This window comes from Lutjanus erythropterus, chromosome 10 (assembly GCF_056507025.1).
Source record: "Lutjanus erythropterus isolate fLutEry1 chromosome 10, fLutEry1.hap2, whole genome shotgun sequence".
NCBI lineage: Eukaryota > Metazoa > Chordata > Actinopteri > Lutjaniformes > Lutjanidae > Lutjanus > Lutjanus erythropterus.
Window position 1 is genome coordinate 159,594 of NC_139326.1, and position 25,000 is coordinate 184,593.

General features: G+C 43.0%; 3 protein-coding genes and 1 pseudogene across 3 annotated transcripts in view; 2 read left to right on the forward strand and 2 right to left on the reverse strand.

Annotated features, from left to right (window-relative positions):
* Positions 1-551, reverse strand: part of LOC146319680 (transcription termination factor 1-like) — a 7,119-nt gene extending 6,568 nt beyond the window's left edge. The window contains exon 1 of the mRNA XM_084727702.1: positions 1-551. This exon is cut by the window's left edge and continues 447 nt beyond it. Within this exon, the coding sequence (XP_084583828.1) occupies positions 1-545 (545 nt within the window). The 5' untranslated portion in view covers positions 546-551.
* Positions 552-4,119: 3,568 nt separating this feature from the next.
* Positions 4,120-8,808, reverse strand: gpsm1a (G protein signaling modulator 1a). Its single transcript, XM_084728799.1, has 4 exons — positions 8,746-8,808; positions 7,479-7,821; positions 6,490-6,696; positions 4,120-4,308 (listed from the first exon to the last, which is right to left on the reverse strand). Exons 2-4 carry the CDS (start codon positions 7,764-7,766, stop codon positions 4,120-4,122), a joined length of 684 nt encoding a protein of 227 aa, XP_084584925.1. The 5' UTR covers positions 7,767-7,821; positions 8,746-8,808.
* Positions 8,809-16,739: 7,931 nt separating this feature from the next.
* On the forward strand, positions 16,740-19,384 carry LOC146319682 (adenylate kinase isoenzyme 5-like). The gene is made up of 6 exons (XM_084729413.1): positions 16,740-16,973; positions 17,740-17,912; positions 18,002-18,115; positions 18,245-18,436; positions 18,896-18,977; positions 19,182-19,384. Exons 1-6 carry the CDS (start codon positions 16,892-16,894, stop codon positions 19,241-19,243), a joined length of 705 nt encoding a protein of 234 aa, XP_084585539.1. The 5' UTR covers positions 16,740-16,891; the 3' UTR covers positions 19,244-19,384.
* Positions 19,385-21,249: 1,865 nt separating this feature from the next.
* On the forward strand, positions 21,250-22,057 carry LOC146319683 (myosin light polypeptide 6 pseudogene; annotated as a pseudogene).
* The last annotated feature ends 2,943 nt before the right edge of the window (positions 22,058-25,000 follow it).

The following is a 25,000-nucleotide window of genomic DNA, read 5'->3' on the forward strand; positions in this document are numbered from 1 at the left end:
TTGTGTTTTTTCTTCTTCATCTTTTTTTCTCTCTCACTGGTCTCTACTGTAACCTGCGTTTCCTCCTCCTCGCTCTTCTTCTTCTTCTCCTTCTTCTTCTTCTCTTCCTGAGTCCTTGTGTCTCCATCACCAGCAGGAGGAGGAGGACTGACCTCCTCTTCCTCCATGTGCTTCTTCTTCTTCTTTTTCTTCTTTTTCTTCTTCATCTCTGCTCTCTCAGGTGTGTTGATGTCAACAGGTGGAGGGCCCTCCTCCTCCTCTTCCTCCTCCATGCTGTCTGACCTCCTCTTCTTCTTCTTCTCCTTCTTCTTCTCTTCCTGAGTCCTTGTGTCTCCATCAGCAGGAGGAGGAGGAGGACTGATCTCCTCTTCCTCCTCCATGTGCTTCTTCTTCTTCTTCTTTTTCTTCTTCATCTCTGCTCTCTCAGGTGTGTTGATGTGAACAGGTGGAGGACCCTCCTCCTCCTCTTCCTCCTCCATGCTGTCTGACCTCCTCTTCTTCTTGTGAGGAGACGGACTCTGCAGGAGGGAGTCAGTAGGTCTCATGATATCAGGAGGAGGTGATGAGGAGGTGATGAAGAGGTGATGAAGAGGTGATGAGGAGGTGATGAAGAGGTGATGAAGAGGTGATGAAGAGGTGCAGAGTCGATGCTGCTGATCAGTTTGTTGAAGCTGAAAGAGAAGAAACAGATCAGGTGAGTCAACTAGTAAACTATTATTACAACATAATCAAGTAATTGATTAGTGGAAAGATTATTGGCAGATCGATCAGTCGTTGAAGCGCCACCTGCTGTCCTGATCATAACATGTTAAATAGTTTATAAATGATAAATAAATGCAGAGTAATCAGTGTTTTTATTTCCTCTGATCTTCATAATTGAGACAGAATTAAAACATTTAGATTAAATTAACATGTTCTGTTTTTTTCTTCTAATCAATAAAAAAAACATACATTTTAAATGATTAATAAAAGATCTTCTGCAGATATAAAACTTTAATTCTGCTGACTTCCTTCACAATCCTTTATTTATCTGGTGACCCAAATAAAATCACCTGTGACCCACCTGTGGGTCACGAGCCAGTGTTTGCAAATCAATATGACACCGACAAGTAACTTTTGATAATTCAGTAAGAAACATGAAGTTTTAACAAACCAGTTAAGTGACGATGGTCACGTGTTCTGCCTCTAACAGCTGACCCCCCCCCCCCCCCCCCCACACACACACACACACACACACACCCCAAAAAAACATTACAATAAGTCAGGGGGTTCTCGGGGTTCTTGGGGTTCTTGGGGTTCTACCTGCCGGTCCTTCCATATGAATCGGTTCTAAATCGGATTCAGTGTTAATCATAGATCCGGGTCTGGTATAAATTACCGGTATTTTAGTATTTCCGTCTCCGCTTGTGTTTACACCAGCAAACAAACAGCCGCTGACTCCAGACTAGAACCCGACCTGAGAACCACAGAGAACCAGTACAGACCAGCTCAGTCTGACTCTGGTTCTGGTCTGAACTCTGGACTCCAACCGATGTAAACCGGATTAAACCCGTTTTGTTCTGGACTCACCGTCTCTCCGCTGCTGCACACGCGACCCACACGACGGTGCAGAGCCTTACTTCCTGTTCTCTATCAGCGCATGCGCAGGACGCCTCGGAGAGCGGGCGGTGAAGACAGAGGTCTCACTCTGTCTCAGATTCAAGATCCGCAACACAGATCAAAGTTGAGAACGGAGGAGGATCACGTGACTGACTGCCAGGTCACAAAATCCAATCAGATCGATCAAGTTGATCAGATCTGTTAACTAAATTCATCTTTAACTTCATTTGAAAAACAAACCACACTGAGGAACCTGATTAAATATGATTAAAGAAACTGGAGGCCTCAGTTATTGATCTGGATCGACTTAAAGTCATAGTTCACTCAAAACGTTCCCTCAGTGTTTCCTCCTGTTCTGATGATGAGGATGATGAAGATCATAAAACTCCTGGAGCTTCAGGAGAAAACTGAACTGCAGATAAAATCCAGAACAGCTGAAGTGAACGGTGACCAGAACACAGAACACAGAACACAGAACGTCTCCGTGCTGCTCGTCTGATCCAAGTCTCCGTACGACACGACTTTAGAACGTGACCCAAAAAGACGCCATGTTTTCAGTCTAAATGTCAGCTGCAGCCTCTCAGACCTGATCCTGAAGCGGGTCACAGACTCGAGACCAAACGACGCGACACGAGATACACGAGATCTCGATACCTTCACACCTCAGACTCGGACTCGGACAGAAATCTGCTCTGTGACTCGTCAGACGCTCAGTCGACTTCACAAACTTTCAATAAAGAAGAAAACGTCCGAGGACTTCGACATAGAAGAGGAACATCACGTCGTTTGGTCTCGAGTCTGTGACCCGCTTCAGGCGTGTGGACGAGGATCAGGTTAAATTTTAGTGTCGTGGGTAACGACTTTGATTACAGCCTCACATCAGGAGACACTGAGTTCAGTTTTTATCGCTTTAATGCAACTTTGAAGTTAAATCTTATTCCAAATCACTTTTCAATAACGCTGGAGAACTGATTGATAAAGGACACATCGTTTTCAGAATTTAACAAACAAAGGCTGTTAAATTGAAATGTTTTACACACATAACTTTTTCTCTCACTGAACTCTGGAATAACAGATTTTAAATCATCGGGTGGTGAGAACGTTGAAGACTCGCTCAGCCAATCACATCTGGTCTCATGGCTCTGAAACAGCTGAGCTAATCACAATAAAACAATAACGAGTCATGTGGTTCAGTCTGATTGATTCAGGGCTGAACAGGTAAACTCACCTTCTGGCTGCTAAAAGAATAATTAGTGATTTTCTTTAGTTGAATCAGATTTGTCTTATTTTACGAGTGTTGTTGATCATCTACGATGTAAAAGCATCAGATTTTTTCTCAGTCAGGGAATTTCAAAGTGTTCGTCCTGTGATGACATCAGCGCAGCGTCTCTCCAGATGTTCACTTCGCTCTGCGTTTCTTCACAACATCAATTAAAGATTCATTTACACCAAACCAGAGTTGATGACTGTTGGAAAGACGAACCACGATGTTTTTATTAACTACAGTTCTTCAGTACTGTCTAGTTTTATCTAGTTTTGTCTAGTTTTGTCTAGTTTTATCTAGTTTCGTCTAGTTTTATCTAATACTGTCGAGTGTTTTCTAGATTCATGTCGACCCTCAAAATTACAGATTTCTTGCTGCTTTATTTTTCAAAGCCACTAAATAATTTCATTCTGTGAAGCATCTCATCATTTTTTGATCCGACCACATAAAACAAAACAAAACACACGATTGACATAAGAATGATTTGACAGTGAAGTCACATTTATAATCATATTACAATATTAATAATACAGCTGTTAATGACAACATGAAGAAAACATCTGTGTGAGAGAGAGAGAGAGAGAGGGGGGGGGGAGACAGAGGGGAGAGAGAGAGAGAGAGAGAGAGAGAGACAGAGAGAGAGAGAGAGAGAGAGACAGAGAGAGACAGAGAGAGAGAGAGACAGAGAGAGACAGAGACAGAGACAGAGAGAGAGAGACAGAGAGAGAGAGAGACAGAGAGGGGGGGGGAGAGAGAGAGAGAGAGAGAGAGACAGAGACAGAGACAGAGAGAGAGAGAGAGAGAGACAGAGAGAGAGAGAGAGAGCTGTGTGAGTCAGATTAGATATTTTTCAGTGTGTACAGTCTCTCTGTCAGCTGCTTCAACAGGTGAGTTCACCTGCAGTAGAACCATCAAATACCAAAATCAGCACGTTAGAAAAGTCAAACTGTCATGAGCTGGCAGCCATGATGATGATGATGATGATGATGATGATGATGATGATGATGATGATGAACAAAATATGAATCTAAAAGGGAGTTTTTCTTCTTCTTCTTCTTCACTGCCTTCAGTAAAGTCAGCCTGTGTGTGGAGGCTTGTGATTGGTCACAGACTCCAACTGGTTCAGTCCAGCAGGAAGACGTTGAGCTGGTCTCAGGTCAGATCTTGGCTTCAGTCTGAGTCATAAAATGTCTTACCAACAGACTCCAGTCTGACCACAGGTCTGTGAAACCCTGTCCCTGTGTGAAGACTCTTCATCACTGAGGATGATGATGATGATGATGATGATGGCGGCGGTGTGCAGAGCCCGCTGTGTGTGTGTCCAATGAGGCTCTCTGCTCGTCCATCCTCCTGGACTGAACCCTCTGAACCAGACTGAAGAAATCCTCCTGACCAACATCCTCCAGATCAGGGAGGGGACACCGCTGGTCCTCCATCCTGTCAGACTGTGAGACAGAGAGACAGACAGGTTAGAGACAGACGGGTTAGAGACAGACCAGTTAGAGACAGACCAGTTAGAGACAGACGGGTTAGAGACAGACAGGTTAGAGACAGACCAGTTAGAGACAGACCAGTTAGAGACAGACCAGTTAGAGACAGACGGGTTAGAGACAGACGGGTTAGAGACAGATCAGTTAGAGACAGACCAGTTAGAGACAGACAGATTAGAGACAGACAGATTAGAGACAGACGGGTTAGAGACAGACCAGTTAGAGACAGACGGGTTAGAGACAGACAGGTTAGAGACAGACCAGTTAGAGACAGACAGGTTAGAGACAGACCGGTTAGAGACAGACAGGTTAGAGACAGACCAGTTAGAGACAGACAGGTTAGAGACAGACGGGTTAGAGACAGACCAGTTAGAGACAGACAGGTTAGAGACAGACGGGTTAGAGACAGACGGGTTAGAGACAGACAGGTTAGAGACAGACGGGTTAGAGACAGACCAGTTAGAGACAGACGGGTTAGAGACAGACCAGTTAGAGACAGACGGGTTAGAGACAGACGGGTTAGAGACAGACGGGTTAGAGACAGACAGGTTAGAGACAGACCAGTTAGAGACAGACAGGTTAGAGACAGACGGGTTAGAGACAGACCAGTTAGAGACAGACCAGTTAGAGACAGACGGGTTAGAGACAGACAGGTTAGAGACAGACCAGTTAGAGACAGACAGGTTAGAGACAGACCAGTTAGAGACAGACCAGTTAGAGACAGACGGGTTAGAGACAGACGGGTTAGAGACAGATCAGTTAGAGACAGACCAGTTAGAGACAGACAGATTAGAGACAGACAGATTAGAGACAGACGGGTTAGAGACAGACCGGTTAGAGACAGACGGGTTAGAGACAGACCAGTTAGAGACAGACAGGTTAGAGACAGACCAGTTAGAGACAGACCAGTTAGAGACAGACCAGTTAGAGACAGACGGGTTAGAGACAGACAGGTTAGAGACAGACGGGTTAGAGACAGACAGGTTAGAGACAGACGGGTTAGAGACAGACAGGTTAGACACAGACAGGTTAGAGACAGACCAGTTAGAGACAGACGGGTTAGAGACAGACCAGTTAGAGACAGACGGGTTAGAGACAGACAGGTTAGAGACAGATCAGTTAGAGACAGACCAGTTAGAGACAGACCAGTTAGAGACAGACAGATTAGAGACAGACAGGTTAGAGACAGACGGGTTAGAGACAGACCAGTTAGAGACAGACGGGTTAGAGACAGACAGGTTAGAGACAGACCAGTTAGAGACAGACAGGTTAGAGACAGACCAGTTAGAGACAGACAGGTTAGAGACAGACCAGTTAGAGACAGACAGGTTAGAGACAGACGGGTTAGAGACAGACCAGTTAGAGACAGACAGGTTAGAGACAGACGGGTTAGAGACAGACAGGTTAGAGACAGACGGGTTAGAGACAGACCAGTTAGAGACAGACGGGTTAGAGACAGACCAGTTAGAGACAGACCAGTTAGAGACAGACGGGTTAGAGACAGACGGGTTAGAGACAGACAGGTTAGAGACAGACCAGTTAGAGACAGACAGGTTAGAGACAGACGGGTTAGAGACAGACCAGTTAGAGACAGACCAGTTAGAGACAGACGGGTTAGAGACAGACGGGTTAGAGACAGACAGGTTAGAGACAGACGGGTTAGAGATAGACAGGTTAGAGACAGACCAGTTAGAGACAGACGGGTTAGAGATAGACAGGTTAGAGACAGACCAGTTAGAGACAGACGGGTTAGAGACAGACCAGTTAGAGACAGACAGGTTAGAGACAGACAGGTTAGAGACAGACGGGTTAGAGACAGACAGGTTAGAGACAGACGGGTTAGAGGCAGACGGGTTAGAGGCAGACGGGTTAGAGACAGACAGGTTAGAGACAGACCAGTTAGAGACAGACAGGTTAGAGACAGACAGGTTAGAGACAGACAGGTTAGAGACAGACAGGTTACAGACAGACAGGTTAGAGACAGACGGGTTAGAGACAGACCAGTTAGAGAATGAAGAATGAATGTGATTAAAAACTTTGAGTACATAGATCTGATCAATATCTCATCAATTGCTTCTGTAATATTTTGTGGACATCCTGTATTATTAGAAACTATGCTGGGACCTGTTTCTGTACCTGGTACTGTATGAGCATGTAGTAGAAGTCCAGACTGGGAACACTGGTCAGACTGGTCTGGTCTGGACTACAGGCCCCACAGAGAGCAGCTGGTCCTGGATCAGGCAGCAGACTCAGACTGGCTCTCTGGTCATCCAGTCTCTGACCCTGAACCTCCAGGATCAGGTCCAGCAGGGCCTCTGGCTCCTCCTGCTGGCTGCTCCGTCGCTGCGGCAACAAGACAGGAACGAGCTGGGGGTCATTAACGCGACTTGTGTTTCTCTGAGACGACGACAACTGAAGAAAGAGAAAACTGCTCGACAGAATCAGATCAGATCATAAATTATAAATCCATCATGTCTTATTCTTTGATGAAATATATATAATTTATGAAATGTTTTTGTTTTGCTTTAACTGTTTTAAACTGTATCTGTGTCAGAAAAATTCACAACTTCAAACGATTTAAAAACGTGTTAAAATCCTTCAAAATCTCAAACTAACAAGATGCTGATAACTAAAATAATCATTTATATTTCTATCAGCTGTGTCTCAGCCGGAACATGTCGACTCTGTCGTCCTTCTAAATCAATGATCAATAAGAATTATGGTTTAAAAATGTGTATTTTGATGAACAATAAGAGACTCTGAGACACTAAAAAATAAAATGTCTGTCATTTTGTCGACTCTGAAAGACGTCGACATTTAATAAAACATTTAATAAAACATTTAATAAAACATTTAATAAAACATTTAATAAAACATTTAATAAAACATTTAATAACCAGGATGTTTAATAGACAAGTGTTTGATCTTTGAAATATATTTTCACAGCAGAATTAAAGAGTCAAAATCAAAACACAGTTTGATCCTAAAGATGAAAAATGACAGTGAGACACATTTCCCAGGATTCATCTGACCAACAAACAGCCAATCACAGAGTTCCACATCAACACTGAGTCGAAGCTACAGAAACCAAATCAAACTCAACACTGTGGATCAGTGGAACCTACTTTGGTTCTGGAGGTGGAGGTTCTGTTCCTGGAGCTCAGAGCTGAGCCCAGACTCTGACCTCGGGGTCTGGTGGAGCTGCTTTCAGTACCGGGACATGGTCCGGGACTCACCAGACCTCCCAGGGTCCTGAGGGTCCTGAGGGAGGAGGAGGAGGTCCTGCTGCTGGGACCAGGACTGGTGTTACTGGGACTGGATCCCAGTCCATTATGGTGGGGGGATGGAGAACTCTTGGGGGTCCTGATGGTCCCGTTTTGGTGAGGGAGTGCAGGTACACCTGAGTCAGCCATGCTGGAGCTGGGGTCAGAGCTAGATCACTGTTCTCATGAGTGGGAGGAGCTACACCTGGACAGACAGAGAGGAGCAGGAAGTGAGACACCTGGAGGCGGATCTACAGGTGACACGGTCTACCTGTAATTATTCACCTTCACCTTCAATCTGAATCTAAACAGCTCAGAGTTAAACCCACAGAGTCGATTTAGTCAAAGTCGGTTTTGAAACATGAATGAAATGTTTTGGGGTTCGAACTTTTTGAAAACATGAAATAAAGTTCTGATGTTACAGAAAACAGACCAACGTCTCTGATTTCACCTCAATGAGAATATTTTCTGGTTTCTTTCCTCGTCGCTCGAGTTAAAGACAAAACAACACGTTTGAGGACGTTGTCTTGGACTTTGATCAACATTTTACAACTAATTAATAACCGTGAAAATGATCATCAGAATTGGAGAATTTTATTGAGAAACAGGTCCAAACGTGCAGCTTGGACCTGTTTTTTAAATTTCTGACGAGATTCAGAAATGATGACTTCATCAACTCAGGGGGAAACGATGGTTGCAGCTCTGCTCCGGTCTGATTCCATTCAGCTGCAGCAGAAGAAGTGGGTCAACAACAACACAAGAGTGTCCCTCCAGTGTCTAATCACATTTACAACACAAAGAACACACACACACACACACACACACACACACACACACATTCATACACACACATTCATGAGCTCAGTCAGCGAGTCTTCAGCCTCACCTGGTGGCCGTCAGAGGAAACTGCACACGGACAGAAGCTCAGCAGGGACAAACTTACAACAGTTCAAAAAAATCCAACAAACAACTGACACCAACTTTATTTCCTCACAGAGTTTCACAGGAAAAACTTTTCAGACGTGTGTAAACAGACAGACAGACAAGCATGAAGACAAACAGCTGACGAGACAGAATCAACTCTGTTTAAATAAAGTTTAAATATGTTAAAGAAATAAAGTTTCTTCACCTGAACATCACAAAGTTCTTCTGTAACGTTCTTCTTCTCATGTCCACAAAGTCTTTTTTCTTCTGTTTCTCCTCTTTCACCTCTGTCCTCCCGTCTCGTTTCTCCACCGAGTGAAATCTCTCTATTGGCTGCACACACACACACACACACACACACACACACACACACACACACACACACACACACACACATTAATACACACACAGTGACACAATGAAAGAGAGAGAGGACAAACTCCCCCTCTGGGCTTACATCACAGTTACTATGACAACCAAAGAGAGGCTTCCAAATCCTGCCTCCCAGACAAACACACACACACACACACACACACACACACACACACACACACACACACACACACACACTGAAACACACACATTCCTGCATTGTTGAGATCCATTCAGTTGAACCCAGAGAATGCTGCTCTTCTGCTGTGGGCCTCTCTCTCTGTCACACACACACACACACACACACACACACACACACACACACTGTAACGTGTGTGTGTGTGTGTGTGTGTGTGTGTGTGACAGCAGCATGATTTCCCTTCAACATAAATTTCTCTTCACAGTTTGATCACAATAAGTTTTTATAAAAGTAAAACTGACATCATCGTTTGATTGAATCAATATTAGAATCACAGTTGAGCGTCAGACATGAAATGATCATCAGTCTGTCATCATGTTCCTGTTTTACTGTAACAGTTTAAGTCTGTTCTGTCTGTTGTCAGTTGCTTCTCTTGTTCTTCTCAGACTGCGCTGCACTGACAAAGACATTTTTAACTGAGGATTACTTTTAATCAGAGTTTAACAAAACCAGATTAAAATGAGTACATCTAGATTTAAAATTCAACACAACTCTGTTGCATAATTACAAACTAATCTGAAGTTAGTGCATCCAGGTTTATCGATGGAAGTTTAATCAATATGGAGATGATTGATTACAGTAATTAAATTACAGTTTTTCTCAGATCAGAACTGAAATTCTTAAAGTTGTAAACTCTTTGATGTGTTCATGCAAATGATTATGTTCAATTCTCTGCTGTTATCAGTTGATCATGTCATGTTGATCAAAATGTATTATAATGGCTCTCTGAATATTCTCACCCCCCACAACATTCAGGCTTTAGTTCATCACATAAGTCTTTACAAGCAAAATGGTTGAACACGTTGTCATAATATGTCAAACATGTTTCTATACATTTTTCTCTAAATCTGTCCTGAATTGGTAAAATGCCTCCAGGTGGATCTTGACTTTCTCTAACGAAGGGAAATGTGTGAAGCGTTAGATCAACCAATGATCAACCAGTTTTTTCAAACAGCTCAAAGATGCATCTCATGAACCATCAACAGTTTATATACAACCGGAGCACAAGACGATGTTACGATGTCTGACAACAGAAGGACGAGGAAGTGGACGGGGTCAACAGCCAGAGAGAAGAAGAACAGGAAGACGCTCTAAAAGATATTTGTTGTGATGTGGATGAGACTTTGTGTCCCAGCAGACAGTCAGGAGGTGAAGGACGACTGGACTGTAAGGAGACTGTTCACATTTGTACTGTTGTGTTTTTGTTTTCTCTGCTGTCTGTTCCTTTCTGTATCACAATGACAGGGTCTGTCAGTAAATTACAGTACAAACAGTAAAAGTGTAAATGAATCTTGTCCAGTTTCTTGCAATCAATCTTCCACATTCACTAAGATTTAACTTACAATTTACAATAATCGTCATCAAACCTTTATCCATAGTTTACATCAGAACATCCTCCAGAGTAAACTGTCATATTGACAACATGACTAATCAATGTGACTGTCTTATCCGTCCACTGGGACACGAGGACTTGTCCTTCTGATGCACTGACATGTTCACTGACACAGAGACGAACTAAGGATTTTGAGCAACAGACGGGCTTTTGCAGGTGATTCATGCTGTTTAGCTGTTTGTATGAATTGTTTTGAGAAATTTTCCAAAGCAACTGAGAAAAACTGTAAATGACTGAATTAATTAATTAAAAAAAACAAATTTGGGGCGCCCCTATAGCTCAGTCTGTAGGGCGTGCGCACCATGTATTGAGGCTGTTAGTCCTCTGCAGCGGCTGCTGGTTCGAATCCCACCTGCGGCTCATTTGCTGCATGTCATCCCCTGTCTCTTCACCCCCCTTTCCTGTCATACCTTCAGCTGTCACTGTCAATAAAGGCAAAAATGCCAAAAAAAATAACATTTAAAAAAAAACAAATTTGAGTTCTGTCAACACCTATAAAACAGAGGACTGTTAACTTTCAGCTGCTCCATATTCCTTAACAAGATATTCCATCGTTTACTAGCTAATTAAAGGTTTAACGATATAGTCCAGTGGACTTGTTGTCCTCATGCCAGTCCTCCAGAGGTGCTCCGTCGGTTTGCCTCATGTCCATCATCCGGAGACGTTCCACCAGTCTGGTTGCCCTTACACTCTGCTTATGTTGCTAAGAACCGTCATTTAGCCGTCTTTACCCCACGACCACCTGGGGCTTCCTGACCAGCCTCTGGACCAGCCTCTGACCAGTCTCTGGACCAGTCTCTGGACCAGCCTCTGGACCAGTCTCTGACCAGTCTCTGACCAGTCTCGAACCAGTCTCTGGACCAGTCTCTGCCCAGCCTCTGGACCAGCCTCTGGACCAGTCTCTGACCAGTCTCTGACCAGTCTCGAACCAGTCTCTGGACCAGTCTCTGACCAGTCTCTGGACCAGTCTCTGGACCAGTCTCTGACCAGTCTCTGACCAGTCTCTGGACCAGTCTCTGCCCAGCCTCTGGACCAGTCTCTGACCAGTCTCTGACCAGTCTCTGCCCAGCCTCTGGACCAGTCTCTGCCCAGCCTCTGGACCAGCCTCTGGACCAGTCTCTGACCAGTCTCTGACCAGTCTCGAACCAGTCTCTGACCAGTCTCTGGACCAGTCTCTGGACCAGTCTCTGACCAGTCTCTGGACCAGTCTCTGCCCAGCCTCTGACCAGTCTCTGGACCAGTCTCTGACCAGTCTCTGGACCAGTCTCTGACCAGTCTCGAACCAGTCTCTGGACCAGTCTCTGACCAGTCTCTGGACCAGTCTCTGGACCAGTCTCGAACCAGTCTCTGGACCAGTCTCTGACCAGTCTCTGCCCAGCCTCTGACCAGCCTCTGGACCAGTCTCTGACCAGTCTCTGGACCAGTCTCTGACCAGTCTCGAACCAGTCTCTGGACCAGTCTCTGACCAGTCTCTGACCAGTCTCTGGACCAGTCTCTGGACCAGTCTCGAACCAGTCTCTGGACCAGTCTCTGACCAGTCTCTGCCCAGCCTCTGACCAGCCTCTGGACCAGTCTCTGACCAGTCTCTGGACCAGTCTCTGACCAGTCTCGAACCAGTCTCTGGACCAGTCTCTGACCAGTCTCTGACCAGTCTCTGGACCAGTCTCTGGACCAGTCTCGAACCAGTCTCTGGACCAGTCTCTGGACCAGTCTCTGGACCAGTCTCTGACCAGCCTCTGGACCAGTCTCTGACCAGTCTCTGGACCAGTCTCTGGACCAGTCTCTGGACCAGTCCCACTCTGCTTTCTGTCTGTGGTTCCGTCTGTTCTGCTCTGTATCACGTATCACTGTGATGATGTCATCAGTATCTCAGCAGCTCATTAGCCTCATTAGCACAAAAACAACATGCATAAACACAGTTGTTGCCATGGCAACCTCTCCAGCCACCTGATGCTGCTGTCAGTCATTCTGACATCATCACTCTGCTCCCAAAACTGCTGCGAGGACGAACGAGACAAACAGACAGACAAACAGACAGACAAACAGACAGACAAACAGACAGACAGACAGACAGATAGAAAGACAGACAGACAGACAGACAGACAGACAGACGGACGGACAGACGGACGGACGGACCTGCAGACTGAAGGAAAATTAGAGGTGAGCACAAAAGATAGAAACAGAGAACAGAAGAAGAAGCTGATGATGAAGAGCAGCAGAGAAGTGAAGGAGTACCTGTCTCACCATCACGTCCCTCAGCTGTTGGAGGTAAGACATTTTTATCTTTATTTAATTTGACTCTTTAATCTGTTTGTGTTTCAATTAATGAGTGAACATGATGACAACATGAAAACTGCTCAGTTTGTTCTTTTGTTCTTTGATGTTTTTCACATCAGAAGTTATTTTTATCTTCCTGTCACATATTTTACTAAAGAATGAATCATTCTCTTTTCATAGGAAACATTTCTTGTCAGAGCAACATATTATTTTATTATTTAAAAAAAATTAAATTTCACAAAACCATCAAATCTGATTAAGACCAACTTTACTGATTTTAACAGTATAATTGTTTTATGTATATAAAAGTGACAGAGGAGTTTGTTGCGTCTGTGGTCGATACTGAGGGCAAAGTGACCCACAGACACAAACACTGACAGAACCGTCCTGCATGGGGTCAGTTTCAGCAGCACACAGGCATGATGGGCAGCCAGTTGTCGTGGTAACAGCACTTCACAGGATAGAAGTGGACAGGGCGAGAGAGAGAGAGAGAGAGAGAGAGAGAGAGAGAGAGAGAGAGAGAGAGAGAGACTCTAATACGTTCAAGTGCTCAGCTGTTCAGTGAGGTTCATTAATATTTAAGTCTGAGAGTCTACAGACAGGCATCATCATCATCATCATCATCATCATCATCATCACCATCATCATCATCATCATCATCATCATCATCACCATCATCATCAGCATCATCATCATCATCATCATCATCATCACCATCATCATCATCATCATCATCGTCTTTCAGACAGATTCATGGTAAGTTGTTGGACAGAGACAGCAGGACATGATGATTACTAATTAAACATGTAACGTGTCATTTCTCGTCAACCACCAGGCCTTGATGCAAACGTCGGCTCACTGTTGTAAGTTTAGTAGGTAAAGAATATCAGTCTACTGTACTTAAATATATTTCTGTCACCATTCCAGAGTAAACTGATGATGCAATAAAGGAAAAAATATTTTTTTTATCCTCACTTAGTAAAAAATTTCAAAGCAATATCACATTATAACAAAGTTCCAGCAGCATATTGTGCAGCTGAATTTCTTCTTCTGCTCCTAAACTACAACAGTAACTGCAAATCTGATGCAAATACACTGAAAGTACAGTTTTTATGATCTATTTTATGAAGATATTCTCAGGTGTTCACCAGGTTTCATGTTTATGTTGGCTGTTGGTGGTTTTATTTCCACAGAGCCACAGTGGAAATAACATAAACCTCCCAAACACATTGAAATATACACAGTGGAGAATTCAAGCACCTGATTGGCTGGAATGGTTGGCTGTTCTCTGAACAGGTGTAGTAACTCAATTCAGCCACCAGATGGAGACACGTGATCCCGAGAACAGCTGAGGACACGCCTCCAGCCGTGTCTTTCCTTAGAGCCAATCTAAATGACTACAGAGGGGTGGAGACTGACTCACATGATTCAGAAACAATTGATTATTGATCAAGAGTGTTTGATCAGTGTCAATATGCCTTGGGAACTGATCTTTTGATATTGGTGGTTTATATGAGCTGTGATTGATCTGAGTTTTGGTTAAAGAGCAGCAAACAGAGTCTCAGCTGTCATGTGTCGTCTCGTTTTTTGTGCGTAGCATCAATTGCTGATTGCTAAAAGTGAACAGTGGGTTGAACAGGATCACTGGAGGGTTTTGGAAATGTGTCGTTCATTTGTTTGTTTGGTGTCCACATGATGAGTGTGACCTTTCGTTTTGTTGTTGAGGAGGTTCCACCATCGGAACCCATCCAAGGTTCCTCACAGGGTGACATATGTCCAATGTTTTTAGACATTTTAATGTGATAATATTTCATATGTTACATATTATAACTCTAACACTGATCATACTGTAATATGTTGTGTGTGTGTGTGTGTGTGTGTGTGTGTGTGTGTGTGTGTGTGTGTGTGTGTGTGTGTCAGAGTGTGTTAACAGGTCTTCTGTACCATCGTCCTGATGACCCCATCAGTTTCCTGCACACCTGCCTGATCACAACCAGACAGCTGGGGGGTCCTGAGACCATCACCTGGGACACCTTCATCCACCTGGACAGACACCAGCTGAGCTCTGGACCCCCTGTAACACCATTACTACCCCCAGTAAAACCCCAGACACCCCCTGTGCCCCCCACAAGACCATCAATGACCCCCGGAGCAGCACTTATACCCTCTACAACACCCCCGATACCCAAAATAACTCCTCCTATTCCTCCTATAACAACATCTGTACCCCCCAAAACAACACCTGTACCCCCCGAAACAACACCTGTACCCCCCAAAACAACATCTGTACCCCCCGAAACAACACCTGTACCCCCCAAAACAACATCTGTAACCCCCAAAACAACATCTGTACCCCCCGAAACAACATCTGTACCCCCCATAAAACCCCAGATATTATGCCCAATGCCTCCACCAGCCCCACCAACACATTCTGCCCCCCAGACTGTTTCCATTAAACCCCAAACATCGGCTGAACTCCACACCAAGAGGACGGACCAACGAGATGCAACGACATGCAGCACAGACGGTGAGAAAGTGAAAAGATTACAGACAGATTGATGAGGTTCTCAACATACTTTCACTAGAGATGAGGAACCTTTGGAGGAGTTTTCACTGCAGGGACCAGACTTTTTACTTTTTACCCCCAAACAGTCCCTGCTGGGGGGGGGGGGGGTATTAACTTACCAAAAGTACAGGAACTTTGGGGGCGGAGCTTGCAGCGCTTTTCACAGCATTTTGTTTCAATGACCATTTTTAAAAATTTGCAGCACCAAATCAATTTGTCTTTTCTGTTTTCACAGACGAAAGTATAAAAGGAAATAATGATGCCGTCTGTTACGTTAGTTGTTACTTTTATCTTCTCATTCTGTTTCTCAGTGAACTAATTTATCTAATCATCATGGTTGTCTTGAGGGAACCTTTCAGTTCCTTGGAAACTAGTTCCTGGGACTGAAAGATCAAGGTATTTTGGATGGAAATACAACTTTAGACAGTTTGTATCTGGAGGACTTGAGTCACATGACTTGAGTCAAGTCAAACTTAACTCAAATTTGAGGACTTGAGACTCTTTGATAAAAGATTGGACTTGAGACAGACGACTCGAAATGGCTTGACTTTTTGTTGAATATTTGCATTTTTCTAGATTAGAGGTTTGGTTTTGTTTCTGAAACATGACTGGGTGAGTTCTAGTGCAAAGCTCACAAATAGACCTGCAACCAATAATCAATTATTAAATTAATCACCAGCTACGTTGATAACTGATTGACCAGCTTGGTAAATGTAGATGTTATCCACATTTGTTTCTTGGACTTTATGAAACACCGATCAACATTTGTTTCACCATTTATTGACATTTTTAGATTAAACAACTAATTGATCAGGCAAGAAAATGATAGCTAGAAATATTTGTAACAGGAAAGACTTGAAAATGGTTCCAAACGTGGAGCACGTTAGCTAACTTATCAGCTTAACAAATGTTAGCTAGCAAGCTAACATTAAGTTGGCTTGTGTTTTCACTTTAGAGATGTTTGGATAAATAATAACGATATCAGAGGCTTTTTATTGATGCCACACAAACATCAGCGTGATTTTCCAGATGGAAACAGACAGAAAATAAAACATCTGGAGCAGGTCGTCAGAATTTCATGTGACTCAACTTGCCTGATTTTCACCACATTAATTTTGTACTTCTGTGACTTGATGATGACTCTTGTCTCTGTCCTCTCAGTTCCTCCTGGTCCTCCTGGTCCTTCTGGTCTTCCTGGTCCTCCTCCTGGTTCTCCTTCTGGTCCCCCTAGTCCTTCTCTTGGTCCTTCTGGTCCTCCTGGTTCTCCTCCTGGTCTTCCCAGTCCTTCTCCAGGTCCTCCTCTTGGTCCTCCTGGTCCTCCTGGTCCTTCTTCTGGTCCTTCTCCTGGTCCTTCTGGTCTTCCTGGTCCTTCTTCTGGTCCTCCTAGTTCTCCTCCTGGTCCCCCTAGTCCTTCTCTTGGTCCTTCTGGTCCTCCTGGTTCTCCTCCTGGTCTTCCCGGTCCTTCTCCAGGTCCTCCTCTTGGTCCTCCTGGTCCTCCTCCCTCTCCAGTCCGCTCTCAGCTCTCCATAGACTCGGACTCTGACATGACAGAAAGTTCTGGACTCCTGCAAGAAATCAGCATCCGTTCTCCTCAGAGGCCACGCCCCCTCATCATCTTCATCATTGGTAAGACAATCTGCAAGAAGAACAAGAAGAACACAGAACACAGATGACTTGGTTGTTACAGGAGGCAAATCTGGGTTCTATTATTGATATCCAGCTAATATTCATTTTTAACAAGTTCAGCAACAAGTCAGTCCAGAAATACAACAGATACATTACAAAGGGTTCCCAAGGGTTCTCCCTGAAGGTTCTATCAAGAATCATTTGTTTCTGAAGAACCCTTTTTTAAAGAAAGGGTTCTTCAAGGATTTCCACAATCCTTGAAGAACTCTTTCATCAAAGGTTCTTTGTAACATATTATAGAAGGGTTCCCAGTGGAACCCTCTAGACAAGAATTTTATCTTCATTACTTAAAAACAAAACTCTTGGAATATAAGAACGTTATTTGCAGAACCCACTGAGTGTGTTCTAGATAAATCCCTTAGAATATAAAAAGGTTCACAACGGAACCCCCTTGGTGGGTTCTAGATAAAACCCCTGTAATCTAAATGTGTTCTTGGTAGAACCCAACTGGGCAGGTCCTCATTAGCACCTTAAGAAGATGTAAAGGTTCTGGATAGAACCTCCATTTAGGATTCTGAGTGTAACCATCACACAACTGAAGTGCTATCTGGAGGGCTTTTCATAGTGGGTTCTAGATGGTTCTTCAATTCATTATGTTGTGTTCTAAGTAGGACTCTTTGAAAGGTTCTACTCTTTTGTCAAAGGTTCCTTGTACAATAATATAAAAGGGTTCTCAGTAGAACCCCTGGTTCTTTTGTTCCGTCAGGCGGTCCAGGCAGTGGGAAGGGCAGTCAGGCGGTGACACTCGCCCGGACCTTCAGCCTCAGAGTGATCTCATTGGACGAGCTGCTCAGGAAGCAGCTGCTGAGCCACGCCTCCCCCAGCAGGAAGTGGAGAGTCATCTCAGACATGATGGGTCACGGAGAGTTGGGAGCTCAGGTCAGAGTCCACCAGACCCTGAACACATCACACAGACAGGAAACAGGCTCCTGAACGCATCACTGTAAACACTCTGTCTGCGTCTGCAGGAGGAGACGATCTCAGAGCTGAAGAAACAGCTGATTGGACAGCGGGAGGTCCGAGGCTTCATTGTGGACGGATTCCCTCGAGACGTCCACCAGGCTCTCAGCTTCCAAGAACAGGTACGTCCAATCAGGCGGTCTGTAGAGCAGGACTGGAGTTAGCTGAGCCCAGTACCGTGGTCCAGTATAAACCGGTCTACAGACAGTCAGTTGGTAAATAACTTGTTGTTCCCGTCCCTCTGCCTTTAGATTGGCTCTCCTGATCTGGTGATGCTGCTGCTCTGCTCCAATGAGACGCTGCGCTGTCGTCTGCAGCGACGAGCCACTCAGCTCGGTCTCCTGGGAGACAACAGCCATGCCCTGCGGAGACGCCTGGAGACGTTTCAGAGAGACATCATGTCCATCAGCAGATACTACAGACAGCTACACCTGCTGACACAGGTACACCTGCTAAAACACCTACGAACAGAGACACACCTGCAGACAAACGTGAAGACACAGATAAATCTGTAGATACACCTGCTAACACACCTGCATACCCAGGTACACCTGTGGACACACCTGAAGGCACAGGTACACCTAAAAACACACCTACGAACAGAGACACACCTGCAGACACACCTGCAGACACAGGTACACCTGCAGACACACCTGGAGACACACCTGCAGACACACCTGCAGACACACCTGCTTTCTTGACTAAAAAAATCTTAAACTGATGAACATCAGATGTTTCATGACACAATTCAGATCAAAAGATTATTTGTCTGTTTCAGTTCACATTTTTTCCAAAGTTTGGTTCCATGTTGGTGAAGAACCGAGAACACTAAGAGAGTGTGTGTGTGTGTGTGTGTGTGTGTGTGTGTGTGTGTGTGTGTGTGTGTGTGTGTGTGTGTGTAGGTGGATGCAGACAGAGATGAAGAGGTGGTATTTGCTGATCTGAGTTCAGTCATCAGACAGAAGCTACAGCTAAAGGATTCAGGTACTGATCAATTATCAGTTGATCAGTTATTAATATGACTATTGATTGGTGACAATAATGTGTTTATTGATCTGTGTTTACACTTTTACTGCTGTTATTGATATTCAGCGCAGCAACAACAATACTGAATGTAACCACAATGATCTGTCTGTTAATAACTGATAATCATTGATCACTGATTGATTGATTTCTTTGTGTCTCTAGATCCTGCTAATGTCCCAGAATGCCGCATTGTGGTCAGATCAAAAACACGAACTTTATCATGAACCAATCAGTTATCACTGTGAAGAGTGAGCAGTCTGTTAGCAGTGATCTGATTGGGTGATAATCCAGCCTGTTGTTCAGTGACTTAATTTACCTGTTACCCATCTACTGTTTATACCTGTTTATTACCTGTTTATACCTGTTTATTACCTGTTCATTACCTGTTTATTACCTGTTTATTACCTGTTAATTACTTGTTTTTTCTTTAACTTTTATAGCTGTTTATTACGTGTTAATTACCTGATTATTATGTTTGTACATTTTATTACCTGTTATTCCCTGTTAATTACCTGTGACACCTGACGTCAGTGTGTGTCTGCCTCTTCATGTTGTGCAGTGTGTATTGACTTGTTGAACAGACGTTGTTGGTGTGTTTGAATGATTCTTGTCTCCGTGGATGAACTTCCTGTTTGGATAAAAGCATCAATAAACTGCTGTGATGTGATTCAGTCTAAACTCACTGATGACAGTAAACAGAATCTGAGAATGAGGCTGAAATTTTATTGACAAGAAAAATGTTATTAAAAAGTAGGAAAAAGGTTTTATGTGATCATGTTCTGTAATAACCAGATTATTATGATTCAGTTCACTTCAGTATCATAAAATAACATCTGATATGTGAAACATCACATTTGTTGTAATAAAACTTTTCATTCTCTGGAAATAATTCAACAGTCTGTTCAGTGTTTCTGTAAAAAAAACATTAAAGGGTCATTTCTCTCAATTATATGAAGTGTGAGTTTGTATGTTGACGTCAGAGTCTCTGCAGGACTCCATCACCACGGTTATTTAAAGACTGAAGGACACACAGAGCATCATGGGTAATCAGCGTCCTTATCGCAGCAGGGAATGTTAATGAATCTGACACAACACCTCCAGAGATAACAAGACAGAAATAGACTGACGACAGACGGAGAGACAGACTGACGACAGACAGACAGGCAGTGTGTTTGAACAGGATGAAATTAATTGGTGTAACTGTCAATGACTGTGAGAGTGAGACTGACAGATTGTTGCCATGGTAACAGCTGTAACACTGTCCAGTCTCTCCACCTGAAAGAAACATTCATTTAATTTTGTCCATTTTGTCGAAAGCTTCATTTGGATAAAAGTGATCCAGTCGGTTCCTGCAGGTCTGAGTACAGAGACAGGCAGTATTTCAATTCAACACATTTCAGATATAAAGTATAAGTACTTTTGCATATTTGTCATTTATATTTTGCTGAACAGAAGATGTAATTTGAATTTATTTAATTCAAATAATTAAAATATATGAAAAAGACTTTCACTGCAAAGTATTTTATCAGTTAATTCTTCTTTCACATTTTCTTTCGTCTTTATGTTTTTTGACCTTTTTCTGTCTTTTTAAGTCACTAGTTTTTTTTAACATCTTGTTTTTCTTTTCAGTTTTGATCCTTTTTTACATTTTGTTAGATATTATTGTCTTTCACGTCTTTCCAGTTTCTTTGTTTTTTTTCTTATTAAGTTGTTTTTCGTCTCGTCCCGTCTGTCCTGTGTGATCGACCACTGTCTTTTCTGTGTCTTATGTTTCGTCCATTCAGGTTGAAATCAGTCTTGATGTTTGAAGGCGGCGCACGATGATGCAAAATAACAAATAATTCACTTCAGAGTCATTAAAACTGAAGTAACAAGCCTGTTTGGAAACTTTTCAGAAAAATAAATACTCAAGTAAAGAAAAAAATACCTGAAAACATAAGAACAGTAACTGAGTATTTGTACACAGTACAATAATTACAGGAGACTTTATAATATTTGTCTTTTTTTTTGATGCACTTGATGAGAAGCTGTTTGTGCTTTTGGACTGACTCAGAGCTTCAGACTGTCTCTGTCTCTGTCTCTGTCTCTGGAAGCGTCTTATCTTCTGTCTCTTATCGTGTTTCTATTCCAGCTCTCTTCCATATTTGGTCTCCGCTCTGTCCTCTCTCTCTCTCTTCTCTGTCATTCCCTCCTACCTCGCTCGCCCCATCTCAGACCGCTATAAAACCTCAACACGTCCATCTTTGTGCATCCGTCCTCTGTCTCTGTCTGTTCTGTCTGTCCTGTCTGCATCATGGCTCCAAAGAAAGTGGAACCAAAGAAGACAGAGGTGAAGAAGGTGGAGGCGAAGAAGGAGGAGCCTCCTCCTCCTCCCAAACCTGCGGAGCCGGAGGTGAAACCTCCGGAGGTGGACCTGAAGAGCATCGTGGTGGAGTTCACCCCGGACCAGATCGAAGAGTTCAGGGACGCCTTCACGCTGTTCGACGAGACGCCGGCAGGAGAGATGAAGATCACCTTCGCTCAGTGCGGAGACGTCCTGCGGGCACTGGGACACAACCCCACCAACGACGAGGTCCTGAAGCTGCTGGGGAGGCCGAAGGCAGAGGAGCTGCACGTCAAGCTGCTGGACTTTGACGCCTTCCTGCCCATGCTGCAGCACGTGGCGCGCTCCAAGGAGCAGGGCAACTTCGAGGACTTCGTCGAGGGGCTGAGAGTCTTTGACAAGGAGGGAAACGGCACGGTGATGGGCGCCGAGCTGCGCCACGTCCTGTCCACGCTCGGAGAGAAGATGACAGAGGACGAGGTCGACCGGCTCATGGTGGGACAGGAGGATGCCAACGGACACATCAACTATACTGAGTTCGTCAAACACGTCCTGGCTGGGTAGAATAACCCTGAAGACCAGGTCTGCTGCTGCTGGTGGTGATGATGATGATGATGATGATGATGATGATGATGATGATGATGATGGACTGAGGTTCTGTTTCTGTGTGTCTCCACATTGTCTATCTGTCTCTAATAAAACTTCTTCAGTCCTCTCAGTGTCTCTTTATGAAGTTTTTAATCTGCTGGTTGTAAAGTCACACAGTTAAAGGATCACTGATTAGAAATCAATCATGCGGTTTTATAAATGATCACAACACAGAGGAAGGACACAGAGGAAGGACACAGAGGAAGGACACAGAGGAAGGACACAGAGGAAGGACACAGGGACAGAGAAATATTGGACACATTTTTTTAAATGTAAAGTTACTGCAGTTTTCTGAGTTCTGACATGTTTGGTTGGTTTTAGTTGTGTTTGTTTCAGAGTCTCAGAGTCTCAACATGTCAGAGTTTATCAGTTTATCAGTTGATCAGTTGATCAGTTTATCTGTTTCACCACAGACAGAACTGTCACACACACTGACCAACACTTTTCAATATTTTCTTACCTTTTATGAACCAAACAACTAATCGATTAGTGGAAAAATTATTGCCAGATTGATTACTAGTTGAAAAATATTTCCAAACATGTAAAAGAGCTGTTTTCACATTTGTACCTATTTTTTTATTTTACACGATTGTGACAGAAATAATTAATCGTTTATCAACAATGAATCAGTTGAGTCTCTACGTCACATTATAAAGTTCCTGCAAACAAGTCAAAGCATGAAAAAGTCCAAAGAGTTCTTTACAGACAAGAGAATCACGTTGAGCAGCTCCAGCAGGTGGCGCTCTGATCCAAACCACAGAAGAAGAGTGATGATGATGATGATGATGTCAACATGTAAACAATCCAAAACAGATGGAAAATCTCGACGTCAACAAAATGTTCCACATTTTCACTTCTCAGTGTCGTCATAGTGAGCAGCCTTTTTTTTTTAAAGTGTTTCTTAATGTTCATCAAAATACACATTTTTAAACCATAATTCTTCTTCTTTGGTTTTGAAGGACGACAGAGTCGACATGTTCTGGTTGAGACACATCTGATAGAAATATTATTGAATGAATTTGTCTAAAAATAGAAAATTTCCCGGTGTTTGAGCAGCATTCCTGCCTTTTTAAACCAGGAAGTGAGACAGGGGTCCTAAAGGTCTAGCTGACCCTTTTTTATGCCTGATTAAATCATCTGGGACACAAATTTAACTTTGAAGAATCAACATTTTCATAAAAAAATATATTTTAAAGCAAAGATGATTATATGTTATCAGCACATATTGTTAGTAAGATCTTGAAACATTTTTAAATTGTTTGAAATTGTGAATTCTTGTCTGGACCAAGAGGCTGTTTTCTGACACAGACACAGTTTAGAAATGAAAAACATTAAAGCAAAACAAAACATTTGATATAAATTTAAATTACACGTATTTAAAATAAATAAATCCTTACAGAATACATTTTCAACAAAATGGAAGTAGTTTTTTGTCTCAGTTCTGAAGAATACATATTATACATTCATTAGAAGAAGAAGAAGAAGAAGAAGAAGAAGAAGAAGAAGGAGAAGGAGAAGGAGAAGAAGAAGAAGAAGAAGAAGGAGAAGAAGAAGGAGAAGAAGAAGAAGAAGAAGAAGGAGAAGAAGGAGAAGAAGAAGGAGAAGAAGAAGGAGAATGAAATGATGAACAGAATTTAAAAAGAACAGAATGTGTCTCACCTGCTGATTTCAGAGTTCCTGTTGGACAACACAAAGGCTGCTGCAAATAAAACAAAAGAAGAAGAAGCAGGACGTCCAACAGCATCATCATTTATTTTATTTCCATCAGACTTCATCACATCATCTTCATCATCTGTTTGTCCAACAGCTCACTTACACTTTAATCTTCTCGTGTTACAGTAATGACTCTTCAGTTACTGCTGCAATAAAAAAACTGAGTTTATCTTCTGACATTGTGCAGATCTGCAGCGTCACACTGATCTTTAAAATCTTTATTAATTTTATGTTCTTCATGTTCAGTCTGCAGCTAACAATGCTAACATGTTTAGCAAGTATCCTGTTCACCATGTTAGTTTAGCATGTTAGCATGCTAACATTAGCTAATGATCAGTGTAAGCTGAGGCTGATGGGAGTGTCTGTAGTTCACCAGGGGGTTTGGTCAAAAATCATCAACCGGTTGACCTGATGATGGTTCGAGATGAGACGTTAGAGGATCAATAAAGTTTTTACATGAAGGTTTGAACCACATTTATCACAGATCTGTCCATCACGCTAACGGTGACAGAATATGAGCTCAAGGAAAATCAAAGGGTTCATCGTCTGGGAAACATGAATGTTTGTTCCTGATCACCATGACGATGATGAGACACTTCAGTCTGGACCAAAGTAGAGCAGCAACATGCAGCTAACACATGAACTGTTAAACTACAGGAGTGAAGTGTGAAGAAAACTCACCTATTTTCACTTCAACTGTACTGAAACTGCAGTATTTACCTCAACACATCTGGACAACGAGGGACACGTGATGCGCGTCACCTGTATCAGACAGGCCGGTCACATGACACCAGTCTGTCTGCAGTGTGCAGGTTTGTTCAAGTGTCTAAACGGATATCAGTGTCTCTTTGCAGTGACTGTTCAGTGACGGTCACATGACGAGAAGTCAATCACATCAACACTACAGCTGATCGTCCACAGAGTCGGTAACTGGTCATAACAACCAATCAATAAAGACCGAAAAAAAAAATCTATCAAACTGTCAGCTGTAGTTTTCTTACTTTGTCCTGTTAATTTTTCCATTTTGAAAAGCACTGTATTTTATTTTGAAAATCATTGTATTTTATTTTGAAAAGCACTGTATTTTATTTTGAAAAGCACTGTATTTTATTTTGAAAATCATTGTATTTTGTTACCGTACATTAGCTGTAAAATAATATGTGCAGAAATCTGTATTGGCTGATATGATTTGGAAAATATCGTCTAATATCAACAAACATTCACTTTTGACGACAGAGTGTCGGTTCTGTAAGAGAACGTGTCTGATATGTGTGTGATAATTTAATATTCTGATTGA

Coding starts and splice junctions, on each gene's coding strand:
- LOC146319682 (XM_084729413.1), top strand. CDS start 16,892: ATGACAGAAAGTTCTGGACTCCTGCAAGAAATCAGCATCCGTTCTCCT. Junction 17,913..18,001: donor ACGGAGAGTTGGGAGCTCAG/GTCAGAGTCCAC, acceptor CTGCGTCTGCAG/GAGGAGACGATCTCAGAGCT. Junction 18,978..19,181: donor GCTACAGCTAAAGGATTCAG/GTACTGATCAAT, acceptor TTGTGTCTCTAG/ATCCTGCTAATGTCCCAGAA.
- gpsm1a (XM_084728799.1), bottom strand. CDS start 7,766: ATGGCTGACTCAGGTGTACCTGCACTCCCTCACCAAAACGGGACCATC. Junction 6,697..7,478: donor CCTCCACCTCCAGAACCAAA/GTAGGTTCCACT, acceptor TTGTTGCCGCAG/CGACGGAGCAGCCAGCAGGA. Junction 4,309..6,489: donor ACATGCTCATACAGTACCAG/GTACAGAAACAG, acceptor TCTGTCTCACAG/TCTGACAGGATGGAGGACCA.